The sequence below is a fragment of the Saccopteryx leptura genome, chromosome 6, assembly GCF_036850995.1.
Source record: "Saccopteryx leptura isolate mSacLep1 chromosome 6, mSacLep1_pri_phased_curated, whole genome shotgun sequence".
NCBI classification, from domain to species: Eukaryota; Metazoa; Chordata; class Mammalia; order Chiroptera; family Emballonuridae; genus Saccopteryx; species Saccopteryx leptura.
The window spans coordinates 149,994,118-150,009,885 of record NC_089508.1 but is presented as its reverse complement, the minus strand read 5'-3'; the positions used below and the strand labels follow the sequence as shown (position 1 = coordinate 150,009,885).

General features: G+C 35.2%; 1 protein-coding gene across 1 annotated transcript in view; it reads left to right on the top strand.

Moving 5' to 3' along the window:
• Positions 1–15,768, top strand: part of ADAMTS19 (ADAM metallopeptidase with thrombospondin type 1 motif 19) — a 446,085-nt gene that overhangs the window by 299,707 nt on the left and 130,610 nt on the right. The window contains exons 9-10 of the mRNA XM_066341625.1: positions 127–267; positions 1,668–1,818. Coding sequence (XP_066197722.1) covers positions 127–267; positions 1,668–1,818 — 292 coding nt within the window. The remainder of the gene's footprint in view (positions 1–126; positions 268–1,667; positions 1,819–15,768) is intronic.

The window sequence follows — 15,768 nt, the reverse complement described above, 5'->3', positions numbered from 1 at the left end:
TTTGATCTTTAAAACTAATTTATTTTCCATTATTTTAAGTATTGAGCTGTTATTGAATTATAGTTATAAAAAGCCAAATATATTTGTCTAATGCAATTTTAAAATTTTAATTATATTTCAAATCAGCATGGGCATTAACCATGACAATGACCACCCATCATGTGCTGATGGTCTTCATATCATGTCTGGTGAATGGATTAAAGGACAAAATCTTGGTGATGTGTCATGGTCCCGATGTAGCAAGGAAGACTTGGAAAGATTTCTAAGGTACTGAGGTCACTTCCTGTTGTCATGACTGTGTGTGTGTGTCTGCTTCCTCTGCCAGCCTGTGAAGGTGGCAGGGCAGAGCAGGAAGGACACCAGAGGAGGAATCTAGGCACTTGATTCCAAGTCTGGCTCTCCCATGGACTCATGGTGTGCATTGGGACATACTCTTTTACCCACCAACTTCTTAGTTTCCACATTCAAATTGGCAAAGCTGATTTGTAAGGTTGAAAAATTGTAAAGATTTAAAGAATCTCACAGTATCTAATCGCTTCTCAGGATTTCGCAGTGAGGATATTCTAATTGCCCATCCTTCAGCACATGGTTGTCATCACAAAGAAAGTCTTTAACAAAAGCTCCACCTTTTCATTGTGATCCTTCTAAACTCTGACTCTGTTTTCATTGCTACATAGTTATCATCATTACAAATAGTCCTCCAGTCTCTTCCTTTCCACCTTCAACAGCAACAACATTTAGCTTCTGCCTATTTGAAAAAATAAATAAAAAATATTATTACTGTTTGAGGTTTTATTTTAAAGCCCCTGGTATTTAGTTATCCATTTGGTCATAGAAGGAACAGCTGAAACAATAGGCGAAAGTAGTAAGTAAGAGAGAATTGCTTTAAGTATCCAAAAGTCTAAGTAAGAAATGGAAACACCTAGCTAGCTAATTTCACTGCGCAGATAAGTTTAATTCATTTTTGCATACCATGTAAATTGGAAAGCCTATCACATGACCATAACTGTGCTCTGAACTATGTGCAGCATAATCTGTGCACACTTTTTATTGTGCTAGTGTAGCCAACAACACTAGAGGGCTCATGTGAACACACCATCTCCTGGGAACTGCACCATCAGTGGACCTGAATAAGTTTCTAAGGAACGTGTGTCATTTTGTTTGGCTCCTTTCACGTGAATCAGAACTAGGATAAAATTAAATGTCACATCATAACTGGTCGTTATATTGTAATGTCAGCTACAAACATATTCGTACTATGAATACTTACTAAATAATGGTTTCTGTAGATCCTTTAAATCTTTGAATGTAGTTGATTTTTACCTTCACATATCACTTTTGGGCAAGTTAATTTCTGAGTCTGAGCTTCTTCATCTTATAAATGTGTAAAATAGTGAGCCATCTCAGTGTTACATAGATTAGCTGGGTTAATCCATATAAAAGCCTTTTATAAACCAAAATATTCTGTTATCTTGAATATTATATTATTATTAGGATTATCTTAAATAAATAAATGACTCATATGGAATAATTTCTATAAGCATTAAATAGAAACACTTATCAATAAAATAAGAACATTTTTCATATTATGAAATATTTCCTGTTGCATGCTAATGATAACTTTTTACATTAAGTTCAAAATTTTACACATATCTGCATATTGCCAGGTCAAAGGCCAGTAACTGCTTGCTACAGACAAACTCCCAGAGTGTCAATTCCTTGATGGTCCCCTCCCAGGTTCCAGGGACGGCGTACACCGCTGATGAGCAGTGTCAGATTCTCTTTGGGCCACTGGCTTCCTTTTGTCAAGAGATGCAGGTAAGGGTTGTACCCAGGAGGGGCTTGCAAAGTATGTGTTCACATTTATTGTTTAGAAGTATTGAGCAGTGGAAGGGAAGATGACTTTATTTTAGAGTCTGTGGCTCAAAATCACCCTATCTTGGAAAGAAGGGTTTTCTATGAAAAGTTTCCTACACTTTCCCCTAGCACTTTGGAGCTGATAGAAATCAGATGTGGGCATTTAATTAATAAGGAATAACCCAAGAATTTCTGTGAAATATGCAGTATGCCATTTCAGTGCTTCTATTTTAAATCTCTACCTTTCTTACATGGTAGGTAAATGGGTAAAGATGTAATGAAACGATATGTGAATATGAAATTATGGAGAAGGTATTACCTTTTAAACCTGAAAATAAAATGTTAAAAATATGTTCTATGAGAAGCAATCAATAAACAACTAAAGTGAAGTAACTATGATTTGATGCTTCTCATCTCTCTCTTCCCCCCTTCCTTTCTCCTTCAAAAAAAAAAAAAAGAAAAGGAAAAGAAAATGTATGTTCTATAGGAATAAAAATTAGAGAGTACATATCTAAATAGTTCAACCAGAGGAAAAGAGTAAATATATGATGGTAAACTAAGCAGTATCTATATGTGGATATTTGAATAGTTATTCAGAGAGGTCCATACAAGTCTAGAAATCTGAAGTCTGAAGGATTGAGCCAAATGCCCTTCTTGACTATGTCATTATTTTAACTCTATTTTCCCTTTTCTTCTTTCTTTTGCTCTTTCTGCTGCCAGTCCCCTAGTTGCCCATCTCTTCCGAGTGTGCACACGCACATGTGCACACACACACTTTATTTCAGGAATAAACTGATAGTTACACTTAGAGTGAATTGGTAACTGTATCTCACTCTAAGTTTCTATGCTTGCTTCAAAAGAGTTTGGCTTTGATGAAGGTAAATGCTCTTTTGCATTACTGGTAGCATAAGTAAAATCTATTATAAGGAAAAAGAATATGACATCATGACATTTTCTGCTCTATAGTTCTTACCGAAAGGGCTTGTTCACGTGCTTATTCTTTTCCCCTTATGAATTCCCCTCATTAGCGTGTAAGCCCCATGAGGGCAGAGAAAATTTCTTCGGCATCTTACCGCATGGCTGTCACATGGTAGGCACATGGTGGGTGGATATTTGATTTCGGATTAGAATGAGTAAATGTATAAAAGAGTTGGAGCTGCATGAAATATGATGTGTGTAGGATGTGTGGAATGTACTATTCCTCTGGTTGTAGTGGAGCTCAGAAGAATCTGGGGTGGGTGAGTGACTGTGACCTGACATCCAAGGGTTCCCCTGTGGCAGAGTCATGGGCCTGTGAACAGGAGCCCAGTTGGCACTGTGTGATCTGTGCCTGAATCCTCCCTCCCAGCTCTCTTCTACCAGTTTACTCTCTACTCTTCAACCCTGAGCCTTTAGATAATCAAAAATTGGGTACAATCTTCTTTCATAAATCTTCATGCTAAAATAAATGTTTTGAGGTACACGGGGTTGATTTTTGTGGATGGACACATCCATATGCTGAAATTATCATTGTTTTGGAAAAACTGTGTGTGGTTACCATTGTATTGGGCAGTAGGTGGTTTCAGTTTATGCAGTACAGGGAACCGATAGGGCTGATAAATGGAAAATGTTCATGTTTTATAAAGTACCCCAAGGGTTAGAAAAACTCGGCAAATGACCAACAACAAACATGATTTTGGTAAATTTTAGATTATTTTTCACAAACATTTTTAAAAGCTTTCAGAAATTATTTTTAATGCTATATTACAGTTACTTAAACTTTACTAGTGCCATTTTACAATATTTTGGACTCTAAAGTATATGCCACAGTGTATAAGTCATTTATATTTATGGTCTGTTTTGACTCTTATAGCAATTATTGGCCATAGTTAGTATTCAGTTCTGTTTTACAGATCAACACTTTGAAGGCTGTAGAAGTTAGATAACATGAAGTGCTTTTACCTATTAACAGGAAGTGTTAGATGCAAGTCCAGGTAACAAGAGTGTGCTGGAAGCACCTGCTCCACTACTTCTCTCGGCACTTCAACTCCTCTGTGTATTGTCTTTTCTCTGGGAAACTCTTAGATCATACCTGTGTTTAAACTGATTTTATTTTATCTGCTAAAGCATCTACATCTTTAGGATTAAGTAATACCATAATTGATTTATTTTTCTAGGTCTTTTGTTCTATTTACATTGTCATTTCTTACTAACCTACAAGCACAGATTTTTTTTTTATCTCTGAAAGTATAACTATTTTTAGGGAACTTTAAATCTATGTTTTTCTATATCCTAAGATATTGCCGTATTTGTTTGTTTACTCATTTATTTGTTCATTCATTCATTTATATTAAGTGAGAGGGGGTGAGGCAGAGAAACAGCCTCCCACATGCACCCGGAAAGGGATCCGCCTGCCTGGTCTGGGGTCAATGCTCTGCCCATTTGAGGCCTCTGCTCCTTACCTAGCTGTTTCAGCGCATGAAGCAAGGCCAGGGAGTCATCCTCAGTGCCTGGCACTAACTTGCTGAACCATTTGAGCCATGGCTGCAGGAAAAGAAAGAGAGAGAGAAAGGGGAGCGGGAGGGTGGTGAAGCAGATGTCCACTTCTCCTGTGTGCCCTGATGGGGAATCCAATTGGGACTTCCACATGCCAGGCCAATGCTCTACCACTGAGCCAAATGACCAGGGCCTAATATTGCCTTTTAAACTAAGCATTTTGCAAATGAAATTAAGTTCTAGGATTAATTACTCAGAAATGTTTTCCTTTTCTTCTCCCTCAAATGGTAAAAATGTGAAGTTATAAAATAACTATTTTTTCCCTAGTTCTGTGTGTAATCTTTATTAAGGACAGTTTTTATATTTATTTATTTATTTATTTTTATTTTGCAAGAGAGACAGACATAGAGCAAGGGACAGACAGGCAGGAAGGGAGAGAGATGAGAAGCATCAATTCTTTGTTGCGACTCCTTAGTTGTTCATTGATTGCTTTCTCATATGTGCCTTGACTGGAGGGCTCTAGCAGAGTGAGTGACCCCTTGCTCAAGGCAGTGACCATGGGGTCATGTTTATGATCCCACGCTCAAGCCAGTGACCCTGCACTCAAGCTGGTGAGTTTGTGCTCAAGCCAGATGAACCCACGCTCAAGCCAGCGACCTCAGGGTTTCAAACCTGGGTCCTGAGCATCCCAGTTCAATGTTAAATCTACTGTGCCACCGCCTGGTCAGACTAAAGACAATTTTTAAACTAATGCCAGGAAGGGTTAGGTTGCTATGGGCAACCAAGTGGAAGCAGCACCCTGAATCTGGTTGGAGATCACGGGCTAGAGGGCTAGAGGGGTGTTTGACTGGGCTGGCAGTGGCTCTGCCTCTTAGTGATGTGAACTCCAGCCAAGGCTTTATTTCTTTCTAAGCCTCACTCTATAGAATGAGAAGTGGAGCTATAGTATATTTTAGAGGCTCTTAGAGCTCAGAGGTCAGAATTCTGTAATTGATTCCAAAATCTTATTCTTTACTACACTTGAAATTCATCGTTTTGATCCCAAAATAATACAGTGTGCAAAATGTAGGAACTAGATAGACATAAAGATAGAGCCATTAGGTTGTTTACAAATTTGGTCTGTGATTTTACAAATATTTATTGAGTTATTACTACTTTCTGGACACTGCTCTGTGTAGTAATAATACAGTGAGTAACAAAGACCTCATCTTCATGGGGACTATATCTTAGTTGGGAAAACAGATGGTAAGCAAATAATAGGTAATATCTCAATTCACAATAAGTGTTTTGGAGAAGCATAAATGCAGGTAGGAAGGATAGGGAATACAACCTAGATGGGAGGACAGGAATGGTTCTATTTAATATAGGGTTTTCTGGAAGGCTTCCTAAACAAGATGACATTTGTTTAGCAGTGGTTCTCAAACATTTTGAAGTTAGGGCGCATTTAGAATCTTACAAATAATTGTAGGCACACTATATACAAATTTCTGAGAAATAAGTTATAATAATTAAGTCAAATTTTAAAGGAAAAAATATAAAGTCCAAGCATGCTTTTATGGTAATTAAGTGAAATAAATATGACAAAATTAAATTTATTCTGACATTAAAAAACATTTTTTTTTCTTTTCAGGAACAGAGAGAGAGAGAGTCAGAGAGAGGGATAGATAGGAACAGACCTACAGGAAAGGAGAGAGAGGAGAAGCATCAATTATCAGTTTTTCATTGCAACACTTTAGTTGTTCATTGATTGCTTTCACATATGGGCCTTGACCACGAGTCTTCAGCAGACCAAGTGCCCCCTTGCTCAAGCCAGCGACCTTGGGTCCAAGCTGGTGAGCTTTTTGCTCAAGCCAGATGAGCCCGCACTCAAGCTGGCAACCTCGGGGTCTCAAACCCAAGTCCTCTGCATCCCAGTCCGATGCTCTATCCACTGCGCCACCTGCTGGTCAGGCATAAAAAACATTTTTATGTTACATTTTTGAGTTATGCTTTTTAGAATTTGTAAAAAAGAGGGATTAAAAAATAAAAAGACATCAAAAAAGTTATCCTTTTATATATATAGATACATTCCTAGTAATATTTAGTAAATTCAGCAGGTTCCAGCGCGAATGTGTTAGTTTTTTTCATTCTTATGTTTATGAGAAACATGAGCCTGATGTGTCCTAGCGATTTCTTCAATGTTTGAGCATATATTTGAAAGGCAAACTCATTTCCTCGTCAATACAATAAAGAATTCCTCTCTTTTTACTCTTAATTGTGTTGAGGGGAGAAAATCCTAAGTCACATAAATAGGATGTTGAAAACTGTAGTAAAATATTCAAAGCTTTTTTAGATATTGCCACATATTCTTCTTTTATAGAAATCCAAAAGGCTTCAAGAGACAATTCCTTATGTTTAATCATAAATCCACGATCAGTGGATATAGCTTCCAGTTCTTCTTCTGTTAATGTTAAACCAAAATCACTTGAAGCTTTCATGAATAGGTTTCTAATCCAGTCATATTGTTCAGTGTTAAATGATGGAAAATGCTATAAATTAAATTCTGCCTGTCAGCCTTCAAGTCCTATTTTATTTACACTTAATTTTTGCTCACTTCCAGAATAGGATTCTTCAATATCATGTATCTTTTTGAGAAATCTATCCCTTTTATTTGGGTGTATTTATCCAAAAATAATATAATGATGTGTTATTAATAAATATAATAAAGTTGTGTTAACAAAAAGAGCGGTATTTCCATAATGAAATGGTATAATAGAGTAACTGTATTTATTTTTATATCTGGGCACATATTTCTCTGGAATACCATAGGGCATACCTGGAAATCTAGGGCGCACCAGTGCGCCCTGGTGCACACTTTGAGAACCATTGGTTTAGAGATTTGAAGGAGTGTGATAACAAGCCCTGCATTTACTGTATTTCCCCACGTATAAAACGGACAATTTTTTGAAATATGTGTGGTCTAAAACCTGGCTGTATCTTATACAGTTGGTTGTAGGAGTTTGGCATTTCAAATGCCATAGATAGAGCTGAGGATGAGGCAATATATAAAGACAGTGATTCATCATCAGACACAGAGGAGGACAAGTTAATGGATGGGAGTTTTGACAGTGATGAGGAGTTGTATGAATTTTATGATGAATAAAACTTGAGTTCAATAACTTTATGTAATACATTTTTTTTTCAAATTTCGGGCCCCAAAATTAAGGTGCGTCTTACACATGAGGAAATCCGTTATCTTGGGAGGAATACAGCAAAAAGAAATAGAAAGCAAAATACCCTAGAATAGAGTTTTGGTCTGATTGTAATTTTAAGATGCCTATTAGACCTCCAAGTAGAGATATAAGTAGGTCCAGGATAGACAGTGTCAGGAAGTATAACTTTAAAAATATCAGAAGAAATAGTTATAAGTGCAGAATATTAGGTAGTTCTGCTTGTTAAGGCACATACATAAACCTTCAGGTATATACACATGGAATTATTACATCTGCCAATCTGCCCTCTAGAGTTTATACTAAACAAATCTGCTAGAAGTCAAGTCAATGACATCAAAGGTGCTGTCAGTCCCTTAATCACTGTACCTCTAGCACCTGAAAGAGTGCTTAATAAATATTTGCTAAATGAATGGAATGATGAGATAGTGAATCCAAATTTTCACTCATTTCTAGTTGACTCTCAGACTGAGGCCTGCCCCATCTCATTGGGCTGTGGAGGTTGGTGGCAGCCTTGTGTAGAACCAGTCTATCAGTGCCATTTTCCCAGTAGGCTTAGAAAATGCTTAGCATTTTGTAGTACAAAAGCATTTTTTAATTAAGGTATTTACATTGTGTTTTAGACATAATGCTATTGTACATTAATAGACTGCAGTATAGTGTAAACATGAAATTTGTATGTACTGGGAATCCACAAAATTTGTGACTGGATTTATTGAGATTTCTTCCATATTGCAGTGGTCTGGAACTGAACCCACAATGTTTTCGAGGTATGCCTATATATGATATGTCAAGGTAACATGAAGATAATCTTCTAAAATATTAATTTAACCAAATTAGTTAATTCATTGAATTCAGTAATTCATAATGCAATAAAATATTAATTTATGACTACATAAAAACCAACCATAAGGACAGACAACTTATGTTGCACAGCTTATGTATGAGTTAATCAGGCATCCTTATGACTACCACATCTCCAACTACAAATAACTATTAAGCTACATGGAGTGAGGATTCATAACAACTTTTCCATATGCCTGTTTCTGGTAGAATGGCAGTTGGTCTATAGTATTTAAATTAGATATTACTATTTCATACTTGTAAACATTTGTACACAAACAATAAAGGCTCCAACATTACATACATGCTGATTTAATTAATGATTAATTTACCCAAAGACAGAACTGTAAAGATGCTCATGAAACTTCTTGACCCCTGGCAATAATGGCTCCCTCTTCGGCATTAAAATGCTAATGTATTGGATTTCCCTGTTCCTGAGTTCTGGTGCCTCTGAGTATCTGGCATTGTGTGACGTAGCTGGGTCCAAGTGCATCAAGTTATTAGAATAGCCTGGAATAACCTATCTAAGACCACAGTGGTGTAGATGTTTCCCTAGAAGCAGTGAGAAGTGGTCACACAAGAGTTACATTTTTTGAGTAATGAGGAAGCATGCTAAAAAATTGAAGCACTCCAGGTAAATTAAGACTCTGCCTTTGCTTTTGGACAGGCATATTGTGAATTGTATACATATCATATCATAGAGAAAACTTTCTAGTGTATGTAATTGAATCAACGGTGACCTTAAATAGTTACTGGTACATAAGCCCTGGCCATAGAGCTCAGTTAGTTGGAGTGTTATCTCAGAGTGCAGAAGATGCTAGTTCAATCCCCAATCAGGGCACATACAGGAACAGCTCCGTGTTTCTGTCTCTCTTCTTGCCTCTTCCTAAAAAATACTATTACTACTACCAATTAATTAATTAAAAAGTTACATAAAAGTTCTAATTTTACATTGCTCTTATATCTACTTGATATGTCAAAATATGTAAGACTTCTAAAACCTTTTATCTGATCCATTGAATAGGCCTGCAGTGAATTAAGTTATCTTATGAAGAATTCTAGAAGACTGAGTCACTGTGTTTTGGCATTGTAAAATTGTAGGGGCAACAGAAATTTGGACGTAAAAAAGGCTTAACATGAAATTGCCTTGTTGGCTAGTAGTTGTTTGGGCAACTAAAGCAGCATCATTGATAAATCAAGTTGCCGAGATTTGCAAAATTGTAGATTTATAAAGTCCTTCCTTCTCATAATATCTATAAAGTTATGGTGGGTTAAAACTACCAGGAATTGATTCTGCCTGTTTGGCCAGCTAATCAAAGTTTCATCTCATCCTTTGAGTCTTAATACTACAGTGTTCATGAGTTTGATGGTAGCTTATTTGACTGGATAATCTAGCTCTTTAATTTCTTTCCTCAGAACTAATTTTTTTCCATGACTTCTCATTGACATGGGCTTTTTATCTTTGTAAACTGCCTACTTTCATTTTTGTACATTTTTTTATTTTCTGTATTTCTTACTGATTTGTAGTTCTTTTTATATTCTATGTGAGAGCCTGACCAGGTGGTGGTGCAGTGGATAGAGCATTGGACTGGGATGCAGAGGACCCAGGTTCAAGACCCCGAGGTTGCCAGCTTGAGCACGGGCTCATCTGGCTTGAGCAAAAAGCTCACCTGCTTAGACCCAAGGTCGCTGGCTTGAGCAAGGGGTTAGTCGGTCTGCTGAAGGCCCGCGGTCAAGGCACATATGAGAAAGCAATCAATGAACAACTAAGGTGTCACAATGAAAAACTAATGATTGATGCTTCTCATCTCTCCATTCCTATCTGTCTATCCCTGTCCATCCTTCTCTCTGACTGTCTCTCTGTCTCTGTAAAATATATATATATATTTATCTTTAACCTTTCCAGATATAAATATAAATGTAGATATTGATAGAGAGAGATATGTCTACTAGAGAGAAGCTATTACTAGATTTTACATTTTTTTCTTTTTAAACCAAGTTATAGTTCTTTATATTTTCATTAGCTAGTTTAACATTTTTACATTTAATAAAATGAGTGTTTTTTAGAATTTTTATTGTCAACCTATTTGGTTTGTTTTTCATTTTTATGCTCTATTTTCTTCTCCTTTCTACTTTTAATTGGATAAACCAAATTTACTCTCCATTCAAAAGTTATACAATCTTTATATATTTTTATGAATATCAGTAATTTTTTTTCTTGCTAAATCATATTCCACTGCTGGATAAACTATTTAGTTTATTAGTTCACTTCATAGTAGACATCTGGGATGTCAGCTATTATCAGTAAGTCTACTTTGAATATTTGTGCATGATTATTTGTGAAGAAATCTTTTTATTCTGCAGAATTAATACATTAACACATTATATATTAACTGATTAATATCTTCTAAACTATGGCCTAAAAACTAGCTGCATGTTTTTGTATGTAAAGTTTTATTGGAAAACAGTCACCCCCATTTGTCCACAATCTACAATGGATGCATTCAAGCTACAATGACAGTGTTGAATAGTTACAACAGACTTCATATGGCCCACAAACCTAAAATATATACAATTTAACACTGTACAGAAATATTTCCTGTTTCCTATTGCAAATACTCTGAATTTTGTTTTATTCCTCCAAAGAGTGTTTTTCTTTTTCAGAGGCAGTTAAGTTTATTAGATTCTAACTGGAAACTTGGTCTTCCCGGCAGTGTACAGCTGCTCATATCTTGGATGAGTTCCCTCTCCCCTCATCTCTCTATTTGGAGTGTGTCTCGTGTTTGTTTGAGTTGGGTGCCAGCTAAAGGCTTAGGCTTCTCTAACTTTTTTTCATTTTGGGATTGTCCCTTCAGTTTGGGGCAGCTTTGACTACCCCAGTTTTTGTCTTCACTGTTGCCTTCAGCCATCCAATGCCATGCCATGACCACAAGCCACTATTAAGTCAAACCTGCAAAAATGATGAACTCAACTTGTGCCAACCCTTCAGCTTCCTAAAAAATTTCCCTCCTTTTTCCCACTCTTTAGAACCACTATGAAATTCGTTTTTTATCCTCTTCTTGGTTTATGGTTGTCATTTACAGAGGGGTTGGTCTTTGGGAACTTATTCCATTCCAGTGGGGGAATCTTTTTATCTTATATCTCTATTTTATCCTAAGGAATTCTGGGTCATTTTTCTTTCAAATATGTTAATTAATTTCTTCCCACTTTTCATTCTTTTCTTTTCTTTGGGCTTCATTAACTAGGTACTAACAGTTCTTTCTCTTAATTTCCTCTTACTCCTTGACTTTCTTTAATACTTTCTGATGAGTTCTGTTGAAGAATCCCTTGCTACTTTATTTGTTTGTGAGGCATATACTACATTTTTCTCTCCATGTCTATTAACTTCTGCCACTAGCTATCTTGATGTACATGGAGTCAGGAGGTAAAAAGGAAGACACTTATTTAGCTGTTAGTTGCCAACGCTTCTCTGTTAAGGTATAAAATTTTGAGACATGAATGAGCTAGATTTCTAGTATTTCTTCTACTAAAAAGCAGGTTTATAGTAATGGATAAAACCCAGTTATTGTTGCTTTGTGTAGTTAATATTTATTTAGATTTATCCTCATGGTTATCAGTCTCTTTGTTTTCCATTGCTTTTCAGTCCTTTCCTATCAGATCATGTTTGTTCTTGAAGTACATCATTTTGAAATCAGTTTTTGTTTCTTTGAGAGTCTTTATATAAATATTAATCTTCAATAGAATTTTAGCTAAGTTTAGAAATCTATGATGACAGTTACTTTTTCCTCTTGTAATTTTGAATATATTACATACTCACTTCCTTATGGTGTCAAGATGCCATCCTTGTCAGTTCCCTGATATTAAAAGAAAACTTTCAGCATTTCATTTTTTTTGATGTTTGCTATAGATTTTTATAATTATCCATTATTCATGAAAACATTTATTTCAATGGCTAGTTTGTTGAGATTTTTCTTTTTTAATGAATGTTTTAATGACTGTTGAATTTCATTGCATACTTTGTACCTATAGATATAAGAATTATAGATTTTAAAGTTACTGATCTGCTCGATTACATTAATCAAATTTCTAATATTGCAATAACCTTGTATTCCAAGGAAAAGACCAACTTAGTCATGGTACATGGCATGATTTATGCATTACTGGATTCAGTCTGTTAAAACTGGTTTTGCATATTTAAATCTCAGTTAATAATGAGGTAGATCACTATTTTTACAAAATCTGTGTCTGGTTTGGGTTGCATAAAGTGTATTTAGAAGTGTGCCTCTTTTTCTGTTCTGTAGGAATTTTATGTAAATTGAACATATTAATTTCTTGAAAGATTTCTTTAATTTCTTAAAATATTAATATTTTGGACCAAATATGTTCTTTGTGGGATGATTTTTAACAATTTTAATTATCCTATGGTTACAAAACACTTCAGTTTTTCTATTGCTTCTTGGGATCATTTTAGTAAGTACTAAACATTTTTTTCCCATTATATCTTGTCAACTTTATTGTAATAAAGCCCAAAATCTTCCTGTTTCTGTTTAACTTTATATTATCTGTAGTTATGCTTTCATTTTTATTCCTAATAATGATTATTTTGTTTTCTCTTTTTTCTTGCTAATTTTCAATTTTATTTGTATTTACAAAGAACTGGATGCAGCTTTTGTTACTTCTTTTGTGTCATTTTCCCCATTTTTTAAATACCCCTCTCTCTTTCTCTCTTTTATTCTTAATGATACTAATATGTTCTGTGATGGGAAAGACTATTTTTGAAAATATTATCCCGTAATGAATTACACTGGCAAGCATAAATGTTTAAGTTACTGAAATTATATTTTGGAAGATAATATATGGAAGAACAGAAATTTACATGTTCAAAATTTAATTGTTACTTCCACATATGTGTTCTTAAGTTTTTTATTTTAGTATAAATTTCAAAATTTCTTAATAGAACTATTTGTTATGAAGAAAGACATGGGTAGAGGTTATATCTGAAGATAACTTTTATGATATTTATGAATGAGCAATTAATCTTCCATTTAAATTATTTGGTTTAAAACATATAGTATTTTTATGTAAACATTCTAAAAGCCTACTTGAGATAAGCATCCAAATTTATATTGTGTGCATTTAATGGTCTTTCCTTATTATGGAAGAATAGAAAGGGATGTTGTATTATTTTTATTAGTTTGCTGGGAAGTGCTGAGTTGTGCATTTCTGTTCTGGATTTCTACACAAGCATTTTAAGTTTGAAAGTTCTTTTCTTAATTGACATATTAAGTGGTTTCAGCAATTAGGTTGAAAAAAGAAATCAACTCCCAACTAGGGTAACACATGGAGAGTGTTTGGTCTAATGAAAGACCCTAGTCTGCCCCTCATTATCTTAAGAAAGAGCTTAATTTTACATAGCTCTAAATCACACATCTAAGATATTCCACCTAAGGCAAAAAAAAAAATGGCCCATAACATATTTTTAACATTTTCTTGCTTTATTTTAAGCAGTTTTGTTTGAAATTCGGAATCTGAGTTATTTTTAAGAATGAGGCTGTGATTTACTTACAATCCGGTCCGTAGACCTGCAGAACATAAAGGGTAAAGAGATCTCCTCCATGAGAGATTTATTCTACAGGACTGTGCTTATCTTGAAAAGCTGCCAAGTTTGCTTTTATGCTTTCTGTGCCCCCAGTGGAAATCAATTAAAGTACCTGCTGTTTTGAATAGTGATAATGGTGGAAGGTCAGAATTCAGACCACCAACAGTGTTCCAATAAGCGTTGGCTTTTTAGTTCAGTGTGCGTCGATTAGCTAATGAACTTTACTAAAGTAATTCATGTTTTCACACAATTAAGCTTGATTGAATATAAGTAAAGCAACATTCTTCCTTGGCGGAAAATTCAGCATTTGACCCCACGATTATAAAACATCCTTAACAGAAAGGTCTTGGCAGGAAAAAAACAAAAAAGAACTTTTAGGAACTGAAATTCTTAGGTTAGAGATCTGTTAATTTAAATATAAATATGTCCACAGAAGTACATTGAACAGTTAATCTCTGTTTATTTTCAAGTGTCTAAAATATTGTACAGGAGCAATTTGATTTAGGGGTTTAAAAAAATAAGTTCCTGGGTGAATTTTTGATAAATGGTATGTGTAAATGAAAGCATACAAGATAAGCTAAATCATATCCTAAATATAATAAGATATACTTGCATGAGATTTTGAAGCAGAAAACTGTCAAAGCAGATAAAACAACAGAAGTAAAGTATATCACACCTTTGCATAGACTGTTGAATTTTTAAGAGCTTACAAACATTTCAGATATCCAAATATTTAAATAAAGAAAGAGACAATAATATTTCAGGAGTTGTGACAAACCCACTGTTAGAGTTGTGACAGACCTGTTTAAAACATTGCCTTAAATATGCTTGCCAAAGTATTTCATAGATTTGGGTCATAACTTAATTTGCACTTTGCCCTGGTTTTTAGTCTATTTTGAACACTACCACCAGAGTAACCCCCTAAAATAGCCTTTTCACTTATCAACCTGCTCATGTACTGCTGAGTGGCTTCTTTTTCCCTCTAAGTATGAGTCCCAAGTCTTTCTTAGCATTCAAGATCTGGTCCAATCTTTAAAATCTTGTTCACGACTCCCTTGCACTGTGTGACTCCTCCGACTCCCTTCCACTGTGTGACTGATCTTCTCACCCCTTCATGATCATGTCTGTCACATTGTCACTTCCTTCTCCTATCTTTATTGACCTATTTGCTTCCACCCTCTTCTCCAAATGTCTGGATAGGTAAAAACACAGTCATATTCCCTATAAATTACTTTCATCACCTTTAAATATTGCTCATGGGTTTCATAGTTCTATGCAATTTGTTAATGATATACTTCTGTCTAAACACTTCAGCCATCTTAGAGAAATAGAAGTCCTTACCAGCTGTGCCTGTTGACATCTGTGTCTCTGGGGTGAGGCACAATGACAGTTGGGGCTTACGTGTCCCACAGTCTTCCCTCTGTCATTTCCTCAGAGCTCTCTTCTGCCATTGTGTCTGTTTCTCTGCTGCTTTACCTTAGTATTTTTTTCTCTATTTTTTCAACTTTCCTTTGAAAAAGTTCATTGTAGCCTGGAAACCTAGAACTCATTCATATTGAGGTAAAATGACTGATAATTTATGGAAATATACCCACTCAGTGGCTTTGAATTGTGTCAAGGGCCAAGGATATACAATGAAATCAAGCTACCAGTCATGGCTTTGAAGTACAAAGCGGAGCATGTCGGGGAGACAAGTTTTAGGACAGGAGGCACAAATACATCACTTTTTTTTTATTTTATTTTATTTTTTTATTTTTTTTATACATAAATTTTTATTATAATGGG